The 23432-nt window shown below is 41.5% G+C and overlaps 1 protein-coding gene across 1 annotated transcript; it reads right to left on the reverse strand.

The window, feature by feature from the left end:
- Positions 1–2968: 2968 nt before the first annotated feature.
- usp18.L (ubiquitin specific peptidase 18 L homeolog) lies at positions 2969–20740 on the reverse strand. The gene is made up of 11 exons (XM_018240909.2): positions 20600–20740; positions 16363–16517; positions 10739–10835; positions 8705–8850; positions 8500–8579; positions 6150–6296; positions 5513–5608; positions 4967–5137; positions 4632–4763; positions 3726–3775; positions 2969–3534 (listed from the first exon to the last, which is right to left on the reverse strand). The coding sequence occupies exons 2-11, from the start codon at positions 16490–16492 to the stop codon at positions 3486–3488; spliced, it is 1098 nt and encodes a 365-aa protein (XP_018096398.1). The 5' UTR covers positions 16493–16517; positions 20600–20740; the 3' UTR covers positions 2969–3485.
- Between the last annotated feature and the right edge of the window lie 2692 nt (positions 20741–23432).

The following is a 23432-nucleotide window of genomic DNA, read 5'->3' on the forward strand; positions in this document are numbered from 1 at the left end:
CATTGCTACTTTTTATTACTCCTCTTTCTGTTCAGGCCTCTCCTATTCATATTCAAGTCTTTTATTCAAAGCAGTGCATGGTCGCTAGGGTAATTTGTACCCTAGCAACCAGACTGCTGAAATTGCCAACTGAAGAATAAAAAGCTAGATTACTCAAAAACCACAAATAATAAAAAATGTAAACCAATTGCAAATTGTCTCAGAATAACCCTCTCTACATCATACTAAACATTAATTAAAGGTGAACAACCCCTTTAACAGAAAGAATGAGCTACATCTGAATCACCCTCTTCACAAACACAACCCGAGATACCAGAATTATATTCAGAATAAAACATTTTATTAAGATTGCACATTATTTTGCTCGTTTGTGGTCTTTTTCAGACATCTCCGGCACATGGAGGCTCATTGTAAATGGACAGTAAATAATATGCTTGCAGTCTCAAGAGATCCCCCAGCTGTGTATAGGATGGAGGCTAAATGCAAGTTAGATTTAAATAATAAAAAATGATATAAGTAATTCAAGTATCTGATAAATATTCACACTCACTGAGCATGTGCAGTGCCACTGACACACCATACCTCCCAACTGTCCCGTTTTGAGCGGGACAGTCCCGCTTTTGACAACTCAACCCGCTGTCACGGATTTGTACTGATAAATCCCGGGTTTCTCTTTGATCTGCTGCGCTGAACAGCCAGTAACAGATACAAAGTTTCTCACTTAATTGCTTCTTGGCAGACAGCCCAGGATAGATACTTGACATACTTTTGTGACAGTCTGATAAGATAAGAAGTTAGACTCACAGCTTTAAAGGGCAATTCACCTTAATTTGCAAAACTGTAATAACACGTATAAACCACAGAAATGTGTTCAAACTTTCACAACCTGCTAAATTATGTAAAACGAACATGGTAATTCGGGGGTGTGGCCACAAAAATGGGCATGGCCTTCTTTCTGTTTCCTAAATGTTGGGAGGTATGACACAAAAAAGAGGCCTAACAGGATCCAAGATGGGGAACTGCTGGTGGCAGGACTGGATCATTACTGTTATAGGGTTGCTGAACCCGGATTAAACTATCCCTGCGCTGGATGCGGACAGATGCTCCTAAATTGGTCCCAGAGCTATTATTCTGCTGGCTGGGAATCACAGGGGCTCTACAACTTCAGCCGTACTCCAGGCTGTGCTACTTGCAGCTCTTACACTATGCAAAAAAGGTCATCCTAATGCACTGGAAATCTCTTGATCCTACTGTCCTACGATTGTGGCAAAAACGAGTAACCGATTCGCTCCCGAGCCAGAAACTCACCAGAGAATTTTCTCTGCCCAGAGCAATTCAACGCTATATGGAGTATATTGCTTGACTTCCAGAATAGTTAAATGCATTTAAGGCTTATTCAAGGTCTGGGCTGTCTTTTTCCTCACTGTCTGTCTTTTTCTTCTCTTTCATTCCTTTTTTATTATAAATGTATGTAAATTAGTTTTTCTTTAAAAGTAGAAAAATAAAATCTTTAAAAAAAAAAACCACCCATCAACCACGAAAAAGCAGACGGCTGTCTTTAATTGGTCAGTGAAACTGCTGCCTCTCAGCCTGCTTAACAGGAGCACCAAATGTTACTTCACATATCAGGCTTCTATTGTTTTGCCTGACTCTTCCCTTTTATATATTAAATACTGACAGTGCTGCTGAAAGTAGAGCATAATTCAGCAATTTAAATGCAGCCCCTAAATACATGGTTGCTGGACTTTATTCACTTTAAGCCCCCCTAAGCAATTGAAATCTTGTTTCTGGGCACAATTAGGCAGGTATACACAGGGCCCAAGTAAGCACTCACCCCAAATCTCCCCCTAACTGGCCTTCAGGCTGGGCCCCTTTAGCTCATAACAAGGTTACAAATACATAGAAACATTGGGGTAATAGTCACCCTGCTATAATTCCAGGGGTACCCAGGGTACAAATAAGCACTCACCCCAAATCTCCCCATAACTGGTCTTCAGACTGGGCCCCCTTAGCTCATAACAAGGTTACAGATATAGTGAAACATTGGGGTAACAGTCACCCTGCTATAGTTCCAGGGGTACCCAGGGTACAAATAAGCGCTCACCCCAAATCTCCCCCTAACTGACATTCAGGCTGGGACCCCTTAACTCATAACAAGGTTACTGATATATAGAAACACTGGGGTAACAGTCACCCTGCTATATTTCCAGGGGTACCCAGGGCACAAATAAGCACTCACCCCAATTCTTCTCCTAACTGACATAAAATGGACCAAAAATCTTTCCCAAATTGGCCTTCAAGCTGTACCTCCCATGCCATTGCTCTGGATCCCCTGGAGTTTGGAAACCCCTTAATATTCTTGGTTAGAGAATCATTAAACTTGCCTCTAGGGCACACCATATTTATACATATGATCCCTTTCTCCTGCCTCCTCATTCCAGTCCATGTCCTCAGAACCTCTAGTTCATGCACCACTTGTAGATCTATGCCAATATCGGGCCCCCATTAGCTCATAACAAAGTTACAGATATAGGAAAACGTTGGTGTGCCGGCCATTCAGCCATAGTTCCAAGAATATTTTGGACAGCAATAGGTTTCCACTAACCCTGACCTTTTAAGATGGGCTTTCAGGTGTATCTAGGAGATCAAAGAAGCATTCTTTCCAAATCCTACACTAACTGCCCTTCAGGCTGAACTCTACCTGCCACTGCTCCATGCACCCATCCCAGGGGCACCATCCTCACATTTTGAGAAATACTACTATAGGAGCACGTTTAGAGTGATCATGTGACTTTGATAAAGTCACTTAATGACCATAATTGCTCTATGCGAGTTCCCAGTACTTGCCTATACTTTAACTTAAGGCTATTAGTGGTTCTAAACCCAAATTAAGTTGCAAAATTAGCACGGGGACCCCAAAATTGCCTTTCAACAAGATAAGTACCTTGTTATAATAACTACTGTATGATCTGTGGTAGAAATGTATTTCAGATTATTTAGAGGGATCATGGAGCCATAGGTTAAAAATCCCTGAAGAAAACGATGGATGTCTAATGACATATCTTTAAGGAAATCCTTGTCTTGTGGGTTGCAACCAGGGATCCTCTAAAGTTTTTGGGAAAGATGTTGTCCTCTAAAGTCGTCTCCTTGTGTTCCACCCTTTTGTATAATTCAAGTGATGTCATTCCCAAAGAGTGAGTATCAATGGTAGAAACAGCTCCACTTCTAGTAACCCACAGCAACCAATCAGCAGGTACCATTTAAAGGTCTGCTCTTTGAAAGTATCTGATAGGTTGATGGGTTGATTGTGCTTGCTGACATGTTGTGGAGTGAAAGTTGTTTGGCTTCACATTTACATTCCATAAAAAGAACAGTTATTAGCAGCTCAAGTAAATGTTTATCCCTGAACCAGGGGGTAATGCAAGATGGGTTCCGTGTACTGAAATGATATGGACTTTAAATGTCATCCTGCAGCATTGGCGCCCCTAATTCTCTTCTCCCTGTATATAGACCAGCAGACAGGCTGTCGCACCACTGAAAGGAAAGACACAGGTGCATATGCGTTAATACAGTAAAAGGTTTAAAGGGTAAGAAAACCTATTGATGTATTTTTGCCTAATGAAAGGCATTGTAATTCAGCTTAGCAACCTTGGATCTGCCAACTTAGATGGCAAAATGCTAAGTGCCTCCAGCAATTAGATGCCCCCTCTTCTTCTTATACTTACAAGTGAAAGTCCATGTTTCCATAGGTGCATTTCACATCGTCCCAGGATACCTATAAGATATAAACAACTATTATGTTTCTTGAATGTAATGGATCCTTTGGGGGTAAATTTACTAAGCGGCAAAAATTTGCCAGTAATGTCTTCGCAGCCATCGCAACACTTCGCCAGGCACAAATTTGCTCAGACAACGCTAATTTATTAAAATGCAAAGTTGGCGAATTTTCGCTTGCGTTACTTCGGCAATCAAAGCGAAGATGCGCTAGCGTTCAATTATGCGGTCTAATTATGCAGGCTAATTTGCATACGGCAAGAAATTATTAAGTTGAATGGACGTATATGTTGCAGCAAATACATTACACAAGTCCAGGGAACCTTAATAAAGACAATAGAGTTGTTATATTGCCCTACACATGAGCCCATTGTATAGTCTATGTTCTACATGTTAGAAAATGTATGGGGGAACCCGGTTTCCCCCCAAAAAATGTAAGGACTTTGCAGGCTATCACTCTGAAAAAAAGAAAAGACGCCAGCGTTTTTTGGGACTTTTTCCACTAAAAATATGATGTTAGTAACAGAAGAATGAGGAAGATCTATGTACTCCAATGCACTTCTGAGCTGGCGAAGGCAAGTCTGGCGAAAGCGATAACGTTCAATAAAATCTGCATCTTAGTGAATTTGCAGAGTAACGTCCATTCGCCAGAGTGAAAATTCGCCTGGCGATAGAATACGAATGACCACTAGTCTCTTTCGCTAGCGAAGTTACGCCTGTGCCCGTTAGTAAATCGGCAAAGTGCCTGAAAGCGATAACGCTGGCGAATTCGCCCTTTAGTAAATCTGCCCCATAGTCTAAAAACGACGGTAGACCCTACCCTTGGTATATGCCGTTTGGGTAACACCATCTCTCACCTTGCAGATGCTGGAGTCATTAAAGCTGTACCACTTCTGGTCCTTTGAGCTATTTACGTAGGCACAGTAGTAACCGAAGCTGGCCGTTCCGGAGTGGGCGATGACAGCAAAAAGTCTGTACTTGAATTCTGACTGGAAGCAAAACAAAATATGCTGGATGTTTGCAATGACAACCAGCAGCTAAAGACTATTCAAAGATGCTGTGGGGGCAGTTGGGACCTCCATGATTTAGGTAGGGGTGTTGGGTGGGAGACCCTTCCTTCTTGGTGTAGCCTAGCCTGTTTTTGTCTTGGGTGAGGGTTCTTAACTCTATTCTTTGGCACAGGTTAGTGTACCTGAGCATGTTCTTGTTCTGGGAACTGCTCCTGATCCAGTACGTCACTCAAGTCCAGCGAGGAAGGGAAAGACAATGTTCTGTTTATCTTCTCTAGATGGGTGGACTTTCTTTTGCTGATACGTTTCAGGTGTATTGTCAGAGTCTGAGGTAGTGACAGGAACCGGAGAACCTACAAAGCATAAGAGAAGGGAAGCTTAGGTACAAGAAAATCCTATGATCCCTACGTTAGGTCATGAATTGTCTTCACAGTTGAGTCCCTGCTACAACCTGGCTCATAATTGATCAAATTCAGTCTCTATATTATGGTACATGCCTGATTTTACCATTAGGAACAAAGTATATTGTGGAGATACATCTCTCACCTGGAACATCACCTCTTGGCTGCTCCATCTGCTTGGCCATCCCATCTTCTGGTCAATTGGGAACCTATTAGCCACTTTCTAAGCATTTACAAATATCCAAACTGACCACTACTTATTATGTTCTACAACCAGATACCACAGTATTTGCTCAAGCATTTTGTATAATAAAGGCTTTGTGTTACCCTCTGTCCTGCAGTGTTTTCTTCACACTTTGGGCAGAAGCTTTTATTTTCTTCGCTCGTCTCATGTGGCTTAAAGAACCTCCAGAGCGCCCGTTGCTGGGAAAAAAAGCAAAAAAAATTGGTAGCAAGACAGCCCTTGTGCTTGTGGTCAGGGCCAGTCCTATCAAATGTGGGGCCCAATTGGGACTATTTTAGCAGGGCCCCCAGACAAAGTGTTGCTGACTACTGACACACCAAGAGTGTGTGTGTGTGAGAGAGAGAGAGAGAGAGAGAGAGAGAGAGAGAGAGAGAGGGGAAATAAGGGCACACGAGAGAGGGAGGAATAGGGGAATAAGAGAGAGAGGAAGGAAATAGCAGAGTGGACTGGACCAATTAGGATTGGGGCAGGTTGGACAGATTCAGGTTGGGGTGTGGGCTCAGTCAGGTTGGGGGTGGACTGGACCTGTGGAGTTGGGGGCTGGCTGGACCTACAAAGTTGGGGGTGGCTGGGCAGTTTTATTTTCTGGGGGAATACTTGTCCATGCTCACCACTGGTGCGGGGCCCCCAGAGGCGCGGGGCCCTATTGGGCCCAATTGGTCCAATAGGCCTAAGGCCGGCCCTGCTTGTGGTTTTAAATCCCCCCTATTATGTACTCACCAGGGGCAGCGTTCTGTGGTATTTGGAGTAGGGAACTGGCAACGGAATTGTCAGGACTTCCAGGTCACTGGACTTCTCATGAGAGCACTTGTGGCACGTTGTATATTCTTTAAGTTTGATGCCATAAAGTGCCCTCAGTCTCTTTGCCTGAACAAGGGGACAGACTAAATTAGGAACAGCTGCTGGTCATAAATCATTCTTTATTCTAATTATAAATAAAAAAAAAAAGATTATTGTTAATCAGGCATGGAACTGGCACCCAATTGTATAAAAACAGAAGATATGGAAATAGTATTCTATGGCTTTTACCTTCTGGTTAACAAAGGGCATTGCGGCTAAAAGCAACAATCATTATGGCAGCTTCCATAACAGGCATTCAATCTGCTAGAAGATACTTGCCTAAATGAATATCTGCTGTTTGTATAGAGTAAGTATAGTATGCAGACATTTGAATCAATTATGTATACCTTGGGGATTACCATGCCTTTCATTTCAAGGGCAATTTTCCAAGAACAGATGTTGGCATCGAACGGAAGTGCTGATATTTGTGTTGGTTTAACATTGTCTTTGCTGTAAATGTATCTGTAATCTGCTACACTATGGTATAAAGTACATTTACTTGTATTATCTATATGAAACAAAGGGCCCTTTTGCACTGCTGCCAGCAAGAGGGACAAACTGTAAACAAAAAAGTGTTTTTGAAACGGGATATCTACCCAACAAAGGGATAGATTTATCTGGCATAAAGGGGGGAAAAATCCATCGATTGATTTTCCATAATACATTCAGTAAACTTTTTCAGTGATTTTAATGCTATTTATAAATAATAATTGCCATTGAAAGCAGTTATTTGTCTCTGCACTGCTTGTCCTGACTACATGAACGTTGTATCGGTAGCCCAGCCATGACTTCAGTTCCTACAATGCTTTGCATGCTAAAGAGGAGGAGGAGAATCAAAGAAGCGTGCATCCACGGTCGGAGTGGGACGGCGGTAAACCGGGAAAAAACCCATGGGTGCAACTAGGGTCGCCATTAAAAAATTACTGGCCCCTTACAACAAAATTTTCAGGCCCCGCCCAGATCCTGCCCACGCCACACCACAGTTAAAAGACCACACAGACATCAGCGCTAAAAAAGGTAACCCCCCCCCACACACCAGATATTGATGGTCAGGGCCCCCTTATAAGTTAAAAAAAACTGTGGCGCTAGGACTCCCCATAAAAGTTTTTTAAAAAAAAGAATTGGTGGTCAGGGCCCCCCTACGAGTTAAAAAAAATAATTGGTGACCAGGGCCGCCCTATAAGTTAAAAAAATAAAAACATTGGTGCCAGGGCCCCCCCTTACAAGTTAAAAAAAAATTGGCTCCCCAGGGAATGCTTTTAAAAAAAACATTGGTGGCAGGGGCCTATAAATTATTAAAATAATACATTAGTGGCCAGGGGATTTTAAAAAAAAAAAAAAATACACATTGTTTTTCAGTAGAATTGAACTCGTGACTTCAACTTCACCTCCGTCTTTTTGCAGCTTCAGGACTTCAATTTCGGCTGTTTCTGTGACTTTGGGTCTTTTCAGCGCTTCAGGACGTCGGCTGTTTTTTGTGACTTCGGGTCTTTTTGGTGCTTCAGGACTTAAATTTCGGCCGTGTTCGGGACTTGGGCTGTTTTTGTGACTTCAATTTTGGCTGTTTTCGTCACTTTGGGTCTTTTCGTCGCTTCAGGACTTCAATTTTGGCTGTTTCTGTGACTTTGGGTCTTTTCAGAATTCAGGACTTCGGCTGTTTTTGTGACTTTGGGTCTTTTTGGCACTTCAGGACTTCGGCTGTTTTTGTGACTTTGGGTCTTTTTGGTGCTTCAGAACTTCAATTTTGGCGGTTTCGTGACTTCGGGTCTTTTCGTCGCTTCAGGACTTCAATTTTGGCTGTTTTCATGGCTTTGGGTCTTTTCGCTGCTTCAGGACTTCGACTGTTCGGCACTTCCGCATTCCGGCTGTTCGCGACTTCAGGAAAGGCGGCACTTCTTTGGCGCTGTCAAGGGGGGGCATGGCTATTTCGAAAAGTGCAGCACAGCCGGGCCCCCCTTCAGGCCCGGGCCCAGTACAGCAGTGCCCCCTGATGGCGGCCCTGGGTGCAACACTGCTTGCAATTTGCTACAAATTAGGCGCAAGCTGTATATGGCAATTTTAGGGGGTCCTCTGCGTCTGTATAAGAGTAACTACACTCACAATTGCATGTGTTAAAGAGCCCTGCCACAGTGTGAATACAGATTTCTACATCCAAGCAGTAAAGGTCAAAATGAAATACCCCCTTCCTCTATCCAAAAGCACAGATCTAACCCCCAGCTCAGATACGTACCAGGTGTGGGTGGGGCATTTGATGGAGAAGTAAATTCCACAGCACAAACAGGAGGTCGGCAGCATCATGTTGTTCACATACTATAAAGATAATGCAGAAAAGATTGATTTTTGCTTGCCCGTTCTATAAGAACCCCCTTTACGTTGTCCTCTGACCATTTCTCCCTTTTTATGGCTTCCAGACCCCAAGCTACCCCTAGGCTCACATCTTATATCAAGAGTCTGTAAGCAGTGTATGAATCCATAGGGGGCGACCGCGTCTTCCTTGCTGTTTTGCATTTCCTCAAACAGGGCCAGCAGCTGATACGGCAGCCTCTTCTCTGCAGGGATCTTGTGATTTGGACGCCCAATCCTGCAAGGAAAAAACGACCCATTAAGTGAAACCGTAAAGACACCTTAAAGGGGGTGGTGCAATTGTTTTCAATGGGTGACTAGTGCCTTTTTTCTATTATGCAATTGTAAGGGAAGGGTAAATAGTTTAAATTGCAATTCTCTGAAGTTTGGCCACTGAGGGGCACCTTAGTTTATGGAGTCATACTCCTCTTCCTGGGTCAAAGCATGACCCATAGAGTTTGGCAAGTAGGTGGCAGTGTGTATTGATGTATACGCTGAGCACATGCACTTGCTGTCCATTTTGCAGCAGGGTTGCCAGGTTGGCCGTTTTGTAGCCAAATTGGGCTACTAATTTAAAGGATAAGTAAACCTTAAAAATAAGTGAATTTAAAATTGATGAGGAGGCTATTCTAAGCACTTTTGCAATGTACCTTCATTATTTATTTATTTTTAATTCCAAAATATTAAGGGATACATGTACTATTAATATGAATGTATTTTGTTACAACAGCACCACCTGCTGGTCAGTTTCCCACCAGTCTGACCACCAAGTAGTCAAGGAAGTTGTCAGGAGAAAGAAAGAGGCTGCTCTGATGTTCTTCTGCTTAGGAATAAAATTAGAAACCCTTCTCACATCTTTCCTAAGCAGAAGAACATCAGAGCAGCCTCTTTCTTTCTCCTGACAACTTCCTTGACTACGTGGTGGTCAGACTGGTCAGAAAATGAACAGCAGGTGGCGCTGCTGTAACAAAATTCATTGATGTTAACAGTACATGTATCATTTAATATCGTGGAATTAAAAAAAAATAAACAATGAATGTACAGTGCATGTTGGGTAATGTAGTTTTTTGTTTAACAATTTGCCAACTGCCAAGTTTAATGTAAGACTATAATACCCAGCATGCAATGGGATTGACTTGTGTAGAAGTTAGAAGTTACCAAATTTTGGGCTCTGTACCCCAGTCTCGCATTTTCCGGTGACTTTCCTCCATTTCAGACAATTTTGGGGAAAAAATCTGCTGGCCACCAAAATGTCTAGAGGTTGACGTGTTTTACCAATATTTATATAATATTTTATAATTGTATATATATTAGGGCCTTATATTACCTCCTGGGCCCCTGGTGATGGACGAATCGGTCCCATTTTTGGAAAAAAACTTGAAAAAGGCATATTTTCATATATATCATTTATTTTTTAGACTTTTTTTCACTGCACATATTGTGCTATTTTTTGGCTACTTTTGAAGTGCCTCTTGGCTAATTTTGGGCTGGTTTTGAAAATTAGACTTGGCAACTCTGTTTACCAGTGTCCTTACTGGAGCAGGTACAAAGGGTTTGCAGTGGAACGTAGGCAGGTCAGGTCTAGTCAGGATGGGCTACGCACTTTAATAGAGCATTGTAGAAATGATAGTCAGGGATATTTAGCAGAGCAGCACATGCTCCACCGAGGAGTAGTATTCTTGGGTAATACTTGCCCAGAAGTAGGGACGAAGTGTCTAGAACCAGGGTTTAGAGAGATACTCTTGAATAACGCCTGAAAGCTGGGAGTGCCTCTGTCAAGCTGTTGTGTTCTCTCTCTCTTACCCTTGGGGGATATATATACTGACCATTGCTGCTGTGAGTATATGCCTATCCACGATTGTTCCTTGCTCCTTCTTTATTTGTAATAAACTCCTATGTGGGCTGTGTTCTCCATGAATCAGTTATTAGGTTAAGTTATAAGAACCACTGGCACCCATATATTGTGTACTGCACATAATTGTAGTTCAACAACACCCGGCCTACACACAGATATGAGATCTCATCTGGGCAGATTTGGGGTAAAGCTTATAGCGCGGAAGAAAAGGTGCCACTCCATTTTACTATAGCCTTACACAACGACGAGAATCTCCTTGAGAAATACTTACCCACAGAGTATGTCAGTAAAGTGCTGGTTCATGTACAGAGTCTGCAGCAGTGAATTCAGACAGTTGGTTACCCCAAGATTGCACAGCCCAACTGCCCCTGTACAGGGTAAAAGTAGGTCATTTCAGAGATTTTGTCATCTCATGTAAAAAATGTGTTTTCACTTATACAGTTATATATATTATAAATTCAACCATATATCTGTAACCTTGTTATGAGCTAAGGGGGCCCAGCGTGAAGGCCAGTTAGGGGGAGATTTGGGGTGAGTGCTTATTTGTACCCTGGGTACCCCTGGAACTATAGCAGGGTGACACCCCAATGTTTCTATATATCTGTAACCTTATTATGAGCTAAGGGGGCCCAGCCTGAAGGCCAGTTGGGGGAGATTTGTGGTGAGTGCTTTATATATACTTTATATATATTGGGGTGAGTGCTTTATTATCCGGAAAACCATTATCAAGGGGGCTCCAAATTATGGAAAGGCCGACTCCCATAGACTTGAATAATAGGATATGAAGCACACCAACCTCAGGCTTTGCCTTTAAAACATTTTTTTCCAGCAGAATTCACACACAAGCTTTCAGAGGAAAACCCCTTCCTCAGGTGCATGGAAGGGGTTTCCCCCCGAAAGCTTGTGTGTGAATTCCGCTGGAATAAAATGTTTTAAAGGCAAAGCCTGAGGTTGGTGTGCTTCATATGCTATAATTCAAGATAAGGAATTTGGCTGACTTGGAGGCAGCTTGGGAGTGGATGCACCCTGAAACAGTAAGTGGTGTGCTGAAGAAAAATAGTTTTTTCGACTCCCGTAGACTTCAGTTTATCCAAATAAAAAAAAATCCCCTTTTCTCTGTGAAAATAAAACAGTAGCTTGTACTTGATCCAAACTAACTTAAGGTATGAAGATCTAAATTATGGAAAGACCTGTTATCCGTAAATCCTCAAGTCCCGAGCATTCTGGAAAACTGGATCATACCTGTATTATATTTAGAAAACAGAGCCAATAGAGAGACTAAAGGCAGATATACAGGTCTGTCAAGGGAAAAACCAGGCAGATAGAGAACTGTGATGACAGCATTACAACTCAGATAACAAATGTATAAACCATGGGATAATTTTAGGCAAACTAAGCAGCATATTATTTTAGGTACTTTTCTGGCTGCTGCTTTCACAGATGCCTATAGATTCCCCCGGCTTCAAGGCAAAATGTTGAGGCATTAACTCTTTAGGCATCTGTTCTTGTTATCTGGCAGCTCCTTGGAACTGAGAAAAGTTTCTTTATTGCTCATTGGTTTTGTATTGTCTCCTGCTGAGGCCGGGTGGAGGCCCAGGACTGATGAAGACAATGTAATTCTCCTACCGCACACCTGTAGTTATGTGGGACAGACTTCCAGAGCGTTTAAAACCCGGATGAATGAACATAAGAGCAGAATAAGGAATTATAAACCTGAAGAGAAGGGAGAAGGGGCTACTATAGGCCAAAAAAAAGAGAATGAGAAAGAGAAATTTAAAAAGGAAACCCTCCTGGCGAAACATTTTTTCGAAGCAAAACATAAAATTTTTCAACTCAGATGGCAAATATTAGAGGTTATACACAGGCAGAAAGGTGAAATAGATAAGAGGTCATTGTTGAGACGGGAGGCCTTTTGGATTTGGCAGCTTAAAACACTCACACCAAAGGGCCTTAACGAGAATTTTAGTTATACGTGTTTCTTATGAGAGAAAAACTGTTTTTAACCTTCTTGCATGTTTTTATTCATTTCTTACAGATAAGAACTGCTGAATGATCACATATAATATCAAGGGTTATTAGAAAATCCCAAGGGCAGTAAGGTATTATAATACAACACATGGATTATTGCAATATGGTGTTTAATGTATGTGGTTTTTTAAAAAAAAAAGTTGTTTCAAATAATGTTTTGATACCATATTTTATAATAATTATTGCACATGGGCACTTTAAGAAAGAAAAAGATCTTTTTGTTGACTGTTGTACCAAATTGATTGCTTTATTGTATGTTATATATAGGTCGAATTTCCTGTATCCCACATAAGGGTTAATTTTTACGGCAAACTGCATGATGGGAAAAGAGGGCGTGGGAAGTTGGGTTTAAATGGGTGACTGCACAAATAATTGTATCCTGATGAAGGGTGGGTGTTCCCCCCCGAAACGTTGAGTGTTCCCCCCCGAAACGTTGAGTGTTCCCCCCCGAAACGTTGATGTTTGGTGGCTGAATAAAAGGGGATAATCCCCGACTGCACTAATCGGTGTGTGTGCGGATCCGTTTTCTTTTACACACCAGGACTGATGAAGGCCACATTGTCCTAATAACCAGCCCATCAGCTGGTGGGTTATTTGGTTAGGAAGTTACAAAGAAGGTAATTAGCTTTAAGAAGGGGTTGGATGGTGTTTAGCAAGTGAGGGAATACAGGGTTATGGGAGATAGCTCATAGTAAAAGTTGATCCAGGGACTGGTCCCATTGTCTTTTTGGAGTCAAGAAGGAATTAATTAATAACACATATTTTTAGAGCACCAACATATTGCGCAGCGCTGTAAAATAAATGTGTTTATACAGGTATGGGACCTGTTATCCAGAATGCTCAGCACCTGGGGTTTTACCAGAAAACAGATCTTTCCGTAATTTAGGTCTCCAAGTCTACTAGAAAATCATGTAAACATGAAATAAACCCAATAGGCTGGGTTTGCCTCCAATAAGGATTAATTATATCTTAGTTGGGATCAAGTACAAGCGACTGTTTTTTGTTACAGAGAAAAAGGAAATCATTCAAAAAAATTGGGATTATTTGATTATAATGGAGTCTATTGAAGAAATTCCGTAATTTGGAGCTTTCAGGATAAAGGGTTTCCGGATAACGGAACATACATACATAGAACATACAGAGTTACATACATAAACACCAGTACCGCAACCTCACCGCAACAAAAGGTGAGGAAGGCCCTGTGCAAAAGAGCTAACAATCTAACGGGGGAAGGGAATGAGACACAGGGTGTGGGCAAGTTCAGAAATAATCAGGTGAGAGATGTAGCATATGGTATTGTATTTGGTAGCTAAACACAGTGAGGGTAGGATTCTCTAAATAAGTGTGTTTTAAGAGATATTTTGAAAGTAATATTGAAACTCTTAGGGGCATATTTATCAAGGGTCGAATTCCGAATTGAAAAAACTTTGAATTCAAAAAGACCAACCGAAATTAAGACAAAGGTTTTTTTTGGTCGAATAGGGCCGTATTCGGCCGAATTCTAATCCCAAGAATCGAAGGAATATTGCATTAGATTGAATTCGATTCAAAGTTTTTCACGAAAAAACTTAGATTTTTCCACCAATGGACTCCAAATAGCTTGTAGGAGGTCCCCCATAGGCTAAAACAGCAATTCTGCAGGTTTTAGATGGCGAATGGTCGAAATCGAATTTTTAAACTAATTATTTTCAAATTCAAATAGAATGGACTATTCCCTAGTCGAAGTACACAAAAAATAGCTGGAAATTTGAATTTTTTTCATTCGAAAATTCACCTCGGCCTTTGATAAATCTGCCCCTTATTGAACAGGTATGGGATCTGTTATCCAGAATGGTTGGGACCTGGCTTTTTCCGGATAATGAATCTTTACATAATTTGGATCTTCATACCTGAAGTCTATTATAAAACCATATAAACATTAAATAAACCCAATTGGCTGGTTTTGCTTCCAATAAGGATTAATTATATCTTAGTTGGGATCAAGTACAAGTTACTGTTTTATTATTACAGAGGTATAGGAAATCATTTTTAAAATTTGGATGAAATGAAATATTACTGGGCAGCTCGCCTCGCGCAGTTGGCTCCCCTTCATGCGGAACCCCTTGCACCACTTTGGGTTGAGATGGAGGATGATTTACTGTACCCGTACCTTTCGCAACAATTGATATGGTTATCAAAGATACCGTACCATCATATTTCCGAAGCCTCTCCGTTAACTATAGAAATGTTACGTCTGTGGACGGCTTCCAGGAGGAGATTTGGCCTGATGTCTTCCCCTTCTCCCTTGACGCCCTTGGCGAATAACCAAGACTTTCCTGTAGGGCAATCCCGGCGGGCATTGGCTTGGTGGGCCACTAAGGGAGTTTACACGCTTCAGTCGCTGACCAGGTATGGGAAGCCTCTAACGTCCCAACAACTACGGGACCTTTACGACCCCCCCATGCAGGAGGTCTTTCGGACGACGCAAATAGCCCACTTTGCACACCAACAATTACGGCGTGCCACTGACTGCTGTTTAAAGCCTACAGCCTTGGAGACCATTTGTAGGCAGTACCCGCTGCAACCAGGCACTCTCAGCACGCTGTACCAGCTGTTAAACCAACCCCCGCAGCACTCCCAGAAACTGGGATATATGCTGAGGTGGGAGAAAGACTTGAATATCACACTTTCGACTCAACAATGGGCTCATTGCAGTCTTACGGCGCACAAAGGGAGCACCTGTGTGACCGTTAGGGAGACATCTATTAAATTACTCCATAGGACATATCTAGTCCCCACGAGACTGAACAAATTATATCCTTCGTGCAATCCGCAATGCTTTCGGGGCTGTTCAGACCCAGGAACGTTATTGCATATATGGTGGTCCTGTAAGGCTGTTTCACAATTTTGGGATGCTGTTCTTCGCCTCTTATCCAAAGTTCTCCATACTACCTTCCCAAAGGATCCTATGGTACTTTTATTGGGCAAGAAGCCACACAACTTTAACAATTCGGCCCACAGATTAAGTCAACATATTCTGATGGCGGCGAGGCTTATCATTGCAGCTAATTGGAAAAAACCGGGAATACCTCTGGGTTCTCTCAAGGCAAAGATAATTTGCATCGCCGCTAATGAGAAGCTTACTTATACTTTGAAAAATGATATGGCGGCCTTCGACAAAATATGGCTTCCATGGCTAGCTCATGAACACGACCCTCAGCTTTTTCAAGCCCTGCATTCATGATGCGGACTATATTGGTTGGCTATAGATAACTCCCACGCCTAGACTCCCTCCCAATTGTACCATTATAGATACACCACCGCCTTATGACTTTGTTATGCTTTACATTGTATGCTAACAGTACGCCCTTCCCCCTGTATTTCTGATCTTCCACCCCCCTCCCTTTTTTTTTTTTTTTTTTTTTTCTTCTCTCTCTCTTATCCTTCCCCACCTCTTCTTTTTCTGTACTGTATAATGTTTGTTATCAGTTGTATTGTTTATGACAATTTATAGCAGGTTGCCGTGTGCCACGGATAGCCTGATTTCTGCGTACTGAACTCAATAAAACTTGTCAGTTTAAAAAAAAAATTTGGATGAAATGGAGTCTGTGGGAGACAACCTTTCCATAATTAGGAGCTTTCTGGATAAGGGGTTTCCGGATAACAGATCCCATACCTGTAGTAGTTAATGGGGAAACACCCAAACAGAGACCTTTCCATGCCTTACTTACCATTTTTGAATCTCCCACCACTATAGGACAATGGCTCTACTATGGCCTTTCCATAATTAGGAGCTTTCTGGATAAGGGGTTTCCGGATAACGGATCCCATACCTGTAGTAGTTAATGGGGAAACACCCAAACAGAGACCTTTCCATGCCTTACTTACCATTTTTGAATCTCCCACCACTATAGGACAATGGCTCTACTGGGACGGATGCTGCCTGTGCCTGGCCGGCTTCATTGGCTTCCTCTTCCTCCAGGAAGAAACTGCAACTGGCATATCCATCGTCCTGCATCTTCTCCAAGACTCATACTTCATTGCTGGAAATAAAGACCTAGGTCAGTGCTGGACAGGTCGGTTATAAAGGCTCATTTCTGTTCAATTCCCCGAGCAACTACACACCAATCTGAATAAGAGACTGGGATATGAATAGGAGAGGCCTGAATAGAAAGAGGAGTAATAAAAAGGAGCAATAACAATACATTTGTAGCCTTACAGAGCATTTGGTTTTTAGATGGGGTCAGTGACCCCCATTTGAAAGCTGGAAAGAGTCAAAATAACAAGACATATCATTCAAAAACTATATAAAATATATAATGAAGACCAATTGAAAAGTTGCTTAGAATTAGCCATTCTATAACATATTAAAGTTAATTTAAAGGTGAACCACCGCCATGAGCAGCTTATAGGCAGTTGAGTGCATTGTGGGTGCTGTGCCAGATGAATTATGCCACCGAACAAGCCCTTGTTTATTTCAGGAAATATAGAACCGGTCAGAGCCCAGGGTCATTTTAGGATAGAATGGCTAATTCTAAGCAACTTTTCAACTGTTCTTCATTATTTAATTTTTTCAAGTATTTTTGGAATTATTTATTTTTCTCTTACTCTTTCCAGCTTTCAAATGGGGGGTCACTGACCCCCATCTAAAAAAATCGAATGCTCTGTAAGGCTACAAATGTATTGTTATTGCTACTTTTTATGACTCATCTTTCTATTCAGGGCCTTTCCTATTCATATTCCAGTCTCTTATTCAAATCAGTGTCGGGTTGCCAGGGTATATTGGACCCTAGCAACCAGATTGCCGAAAATTGCAAGCTGCTGAATAAAAAGCTAAAATAATAAAAAATGAAAACCAATTGCAAATTGTCTCAGAATCTGCATCACACTAACAGTTAATTTAAAGGTGAACAACCCCTTTAACCCAAAAGTGCCCCCCTTCCCCTTTTAACAAGCAAAATGAAATTAGCATGCCATCCAGTAAATAGGTCGTAGCTTCTAATTGGCTTTCCTCTGACTTTTAGTAGCCCTGGTCCAGTCTACATTAGATCATATCCAGAACAGAATGTACTATACGTGCTCCCTGGTGACATCACAGCTACACTCAGCCTTTGATTGGCTCATATTTCCTCCGTGAATGTAACCACTAAACATATCAGCTTAACGGGTAAGTACATTATACAGGAATGGGACCTGTTATCCAGAATGCTCAGGATCTGGGGCTTTGGATCTTTGGATTTGGATCTTCATACCTTAAGGGGCCCATTTACTTAGCTCGAGTGAAGGAATAGTATAAAAAAACGTCAAATTTCGAATATTTTTTTGGCTACTTCGACCATTGAATTGGCTACTTCGACTACGACTTCGAATAGAACGATTCGAACTAAAAATCGTTTGACTATTCGATAGTCGAAGTACTGTCTCTTTAAATATAAACTTCGACCCCCTAAAACCTACCGAAGTGCAATGTTAGCCTATGGGGAAGGTCCCCATAGGCTTTCTAATGTTCTAATGTTTTTTTGGTTGAAGAAAAATCGTTCGATCAATGGATTAAAATCCTTCGATTCGAACTATTTGCGGTAAATCCTTTGACTTCGATATTCGAAGTCGAAGGATTTAACTTCGATGGTCGAATATCGAGGGTTAATTAACCCTCGATATTCGACCCTATGTAAATCTGCCCCTAAGTCTACTAGAAAATCATGTAAACATTAAATAACCCCAATAGGCTGGTTTTGCTTCCAATAAGGATTAATTATATCTTAGTTGGGATCAAGTACAGGCTACTGTTTTATTATTACACAGAAAAAGGAAATTATTTTTAAACATTTGGATTATTTGGATAAAATGGAGTACTGTAAATGGGATACCTGTATGGATATGGCATATTGTTACATAACCCACTATGTTTGTAGGCACTGGTACCACCGCAGATTTGGTAGTGTTTTCAATTTCCTTTGTATTTAAAGGAGCCACGCTTTACTTAAAGAGAGAATAGAGTTTCTAGATCCATTTAAAACAGCTACTATTTACTTTTATCCGTAATTTACTGAAAATACAAACCCAAAAATTGCACCCCCAAAAAAACTTTTTTTTTTGAGCGAGGGACTAATTGAGGGCGAATTTGGTACAATTTTGCCTTTTGGTTATAATGGTGGAGGGAAATTCTTTTGTAAATCAGTTTCAGCTGGGGATCAGATGCTTCTCCCCCTCTCCCCAGGCATCATATGATTATATACCTGTGCATTGAGAGTTATAAGCAGTGCAGGCTATTATTTGCATTATTATTTCGATTTGTACAAAAAGCCAAATATGCTTTCTACTTTCAGCATTTAGAAAAAAGTTTTTTTCTTATCCCTCTGTCCCAGCTGTCAGTCTGTTGGAGGAATGTGGTGGCTGTAGTGTGACAGTTGGGCTGTGTGTTAGCCACAGTAGTCTCAGCATTTCCCCTCACAGCTGTGTCCGACTTCAGTTCAACAAGGGGCTGCGCCGTAAAAAATACACTGAATTCTATATTCAGTTTGACACTGAACTGTTAAATTCTGACCCCTCTCTGTGTATAACAAAAATGCACATCAGTAAGAATAACTGAGAGGTTCGGTCATCTATCCATAACTATCTGTCACTCATCTTTATGTATATCTATGTCTGTCTGTCTGTCTTGTTGTCTATCATCTAGCTCCATGTCTGCCTGCCTATATCTGTCATGTATCTATCTTTCTATTTATCAATTATTTATCATTTATCTATCTATCCCTCTATCTATCCCTCTATCTATCCCTCTATCCATCCATCTATCTATCTATCTATCTATCTATCTATCTATCTATCTATCTATCTATCTATCTATCTATCTATCTATCACATATCTGTTATTTATCTATCTTTCTATTGATTATATATCATTTTCTATCCCTCTCTCTCTCTCATCTATCACATATCTGTTATTTATTTATTTATCTATCTTTCTATTGATTATATATAATTTAGCTATCTTTTATCTATCTATCTATCTATCACTCTCTCTCTCTATCTCTCTATATCTATCACATATCTGTTATTTATCTATTTTTATATTGATTATATATCATTTATCTCTCTCTCTCTCTCTCTCTCTCTCTCTCTCTCATCTATCACATATCTGTTATTTATTTATTTATCTCTTTCTATTGATTATATATAATTTATCTATCTTCTATCTATCTATCTCATATCTATCTCATATCTATCTCTTATCTATCTCTTATCTATCTCTTATCTATCTCTTATCTATCAATTATCTATCAATTATCTATCAATTATCTATCTATCTATCTATCTATCTATCTATCTATCTATCTATCTATCTATCTATCTATCTATCTATCTATCTATCACATATCTGTCATTTATCTATCATTTATCTATCATTTATCTACCAATCTATTTCTCTATATCTATCACATATCTGTTATTTATATATCTATCTTTCTATTGATAATATATCATTTACCTATCCCTCTATCTACTTTATCTATATATCTATCATCGACCTGTCTATCTAGGAGTCTATCTGTCTATCATCTCTCTATCACATATCTGTCATTTATCAATTATATATAATTTATCTATTTGTCACGCTATGTATCTATCTAAATCTCTCTATCTCTCGCTCCATCTGTCTGTCCGTCTGTCCATCCATTATCTATCACTATACAGCACTAAATACATAAACTATTCTATAATAATCATTATTACCACCTTTATTTCAAATATGTGACATGCTGGGGACGAGCCGCTGTTTTCCCCTATATCCCAAATATCAGCAACAATTTCCAAACAGCTGTCACTGCTCCTCACTGCTGGGATTAATCAATTAAATTAAAAAATATATCAACTACATAAAAAAAATCTAGACAGTATCTATCTATCTATAGTAGAATAGAAAAATAGTAGTGGTTCCATTAAACCCTGTGCTGTTTTAACACATCTTTAATGGCATAATGAGTGTGTTATAAGTTACAAGTTTATATACTGTGTGTGTCTATACTCCTTTTGTCCTATATAGCAGACATGACATGCAGTAAGTGTATATGAGTATGGAGTATGGCAGCTGAGCAGGGAGAGACAAGGAGAGGGTACTTACAGAAGGAGACATTTACTCGACTCTGGATTTTAGGATTCCTTGTGTGGAGATATGGGATGTGCCTGTGGTTCAGCCTCCTTATATCAACTCCTACACACACTCACACACACTCACAGTCACACTCACACACACTGGCCCCGCCCCTCTCTTGGTTTCATTTCTCATTCCTGATGCAGTAAAAATGAAACTAACTGGGCTGCAGCAGCGCAGGCACCTCTGATAGCCAATCACTCACCTTCTTGTGGGGTTCCTTTTCTCCAGTGCCAGGTAACCCTTCAACTGCCAGGCCAGCTGCAATCTTTAACCCTTTAGTTGTGCAAAATGATAGCTAGTGCAATTGTGATCAGTTTTGTGTATGAACAATGGTATACAAGTGCATTTCCTTAGCTACAAATATCATGACATTATGAGGGGGTGGGTTGATTGTGGAAAGGGGGTGAGAACATGACACAAGGGACAGGGTTTGGGCAGATCACAGTTTTGTCCGAGATCCTGAATTCTGAAACCCTGACAAGCAAATCTGAACTGGAGCCAGGGTCGCCGGCTCTAATTTTGAAAACCAGCCAAAGTCAACTACAAAACTAGCCCAGAGGCACTTCAAAAGTAGCCCAGAAATTGCACAATAAGTGCAGTAAAAAAATGAATAAATGTGAAAATATGCCTTTTTTAAATTTTCACTGTTTCACTGAAGCAAAGATTCACCCGTCACCAGGGGCGTAACTACATAAGGCCCTAATACAGTACAAAGACAATTTCAATAAATATTGGTAAAACAGGTCAACCTCTAAGCATTGGTGGCCAGCAGACTTTTGCCTTAAAATTGCCTTGAAGTCACCAGAAAATGCTTTAGTGTGAATAGAGACTGGCGTACAGATCCCAAAATCTGGTAACCAGGCCCAGACTGACAATCTGTGGGTTCAGGCAAATGCCAGAGGGGCTGCTATAAGATTCCATAGAAAGTCAGTATTTAGTGGGCTGGTGGGAGCTGTTTGGGCCCCTGCGTGGGCTGAGTGGGCCTCTGTGTACCTGAAATGCCAGGGCCTATTTTGATTCTCAGTCCAGACCTGCTGGTAACTCCCCAGTCCCGACTTCTACACAAGTCACGGGTATTGTAGTCTAAAATTAAACTTGGCAGTTGGCAAATTGTTAAACAAAAACTACATTACCCAACATGCATTGGGAGACGCAGGCTTAGGGCAAGAAAAAACTTTGGCTGGTTTCCAAAGTACAAACCAGGTACTTTCAAAACCAACCTGGACTTTAAATTGTTAGCTGAATTTGGCTGGAAACCCACCAACCTGGCTGGAGCCCACTCTGTGACAGCACAACAAACTGCATCAGTTAGAGCAGAGTAGGGCACCTAGGGTTGCCACCTGGCTGCTATTTTATTGGCCCAGCCAGTAAAAATGTTGCTTGATGCCAATGTTATTTATAGGGAAAACCCATAAAAATATTCCAGAAAAGGTGGCAACCCTAGTTAGAGCACAGCAGGGCACCTAACCCCTAGTAACTAGCAGGGTCAGACTGGGCCGACGGGACACAGAGAAAAAACCCGGGGGGCCCCTGGCACTTGTGGGCCCTGCCGACCCAGATCCACGATTTTCAGACGGCTTCCTGCTGCGACTGCATGAAAAGTGATTTGAGCCTGTGCAGAATCGCACACGCTCAGTGGCGGGGCAATGTGCACACACTCGGTGGCGCACCACCCCATTTGCCAGCTGCAGCTCCTCCATACGGCATTGGCTTGCCACGCCCCTGCTGCCACACAATGTGGAACGCGCCCCCTCCTTGTACACATAATCTGGGTGGGGGGTGGGCCTGCACCAACATGTCTCGGTGGGGGGTGCGAGCATGGGTTGGCGGGGGACGCAGGAAGGGTTGCCACCTTTTCTGAAGAATTTTACCGGATGGTAACGGGAGGGAACAAAAGGGGGCGGTCTGTGATTTACCGGCAACTACATTGTAATACCGGCCCCGGCCTTGGCAGGCGTTTTATCGGCTACACCAGCCGGGTGGCAACCCTAGACACAGGGCCTACAAGGACTGAGGCCCACAGGGTGTTTTCTAGGTGTCCTGCCAGCTCAGTCCAACTCCGTTCCCCCTTAGGAACAACTCGGGGTTCAAAGGATATTCCCTCTATGTATATCTGCAATAAATCATTATAGTCATTATATTGCTGATGCTGAATATTAGAGATACTGGTTAAAGTGCTGGTTTTATGTTTTGGGTAGCCGAGGATGAGTAGAGTATAACAGTGCTTATTAGCAGAGACTCATGCAGGCATTACCTGCTCTGTCGCCTACCCCATGTCCGGTCCTGTGTCTCCCTGACTGCCGCTGGTATGTTTTGTTTAAATGCGCTTCTGCGCGTAGTTTCGCGCATGCGTGCTGGTGCGTAGTTTTGCGCATGCGCAATTGAGCACACACTACTCCGGCACCGTGGCCGGCCAGGTTGCCTAGAGTGCCTGGCTGGGTTGGCCCGGCTCTGATATTCATATATAATGATGTAATAATCATATATAATATGCTACTGAGGTTTAAATAAGAAGCTAAAGTATTGAGGGAATATGAGGTAAGGGTATAGTTGGGGAAGAGAAGGGGAGAAAGTAGGTAGGTAGATGCAGTGGGGTTACTGGTGAACCTACACTTTCCTATTGTTTTGCTTTGTAAGAGTCTGTTTCTTTGAAGAGAAACCATCTTATCCAGACAGCTGCAAATGTAGTAAACTGATCTGGGTAAGAGGTAGACAGTTCCTCAAATAGGCATATTTCTGTAATTTTATTGAAACAATCTTTAATGGTGGGGCTATATGTAGTATTCCAATGCAGTGGTAT

The sequence above is a fragment of the Xenopus laevis genome, chromosome 3L (genome assembly GCF_017654675.1).
Source record: "Xenopus laevis strain J_2021 chromosome 3L, Xenopus_laevis_v10.1, whole genome shotgun sequence".
NCBI classification, from domain to species: domain Eukaryota; kingdom Metazoa; phylum Chordata; class Amphibia; order Anura; family Pipidae; genus Xenopus; species Xenopus laevis.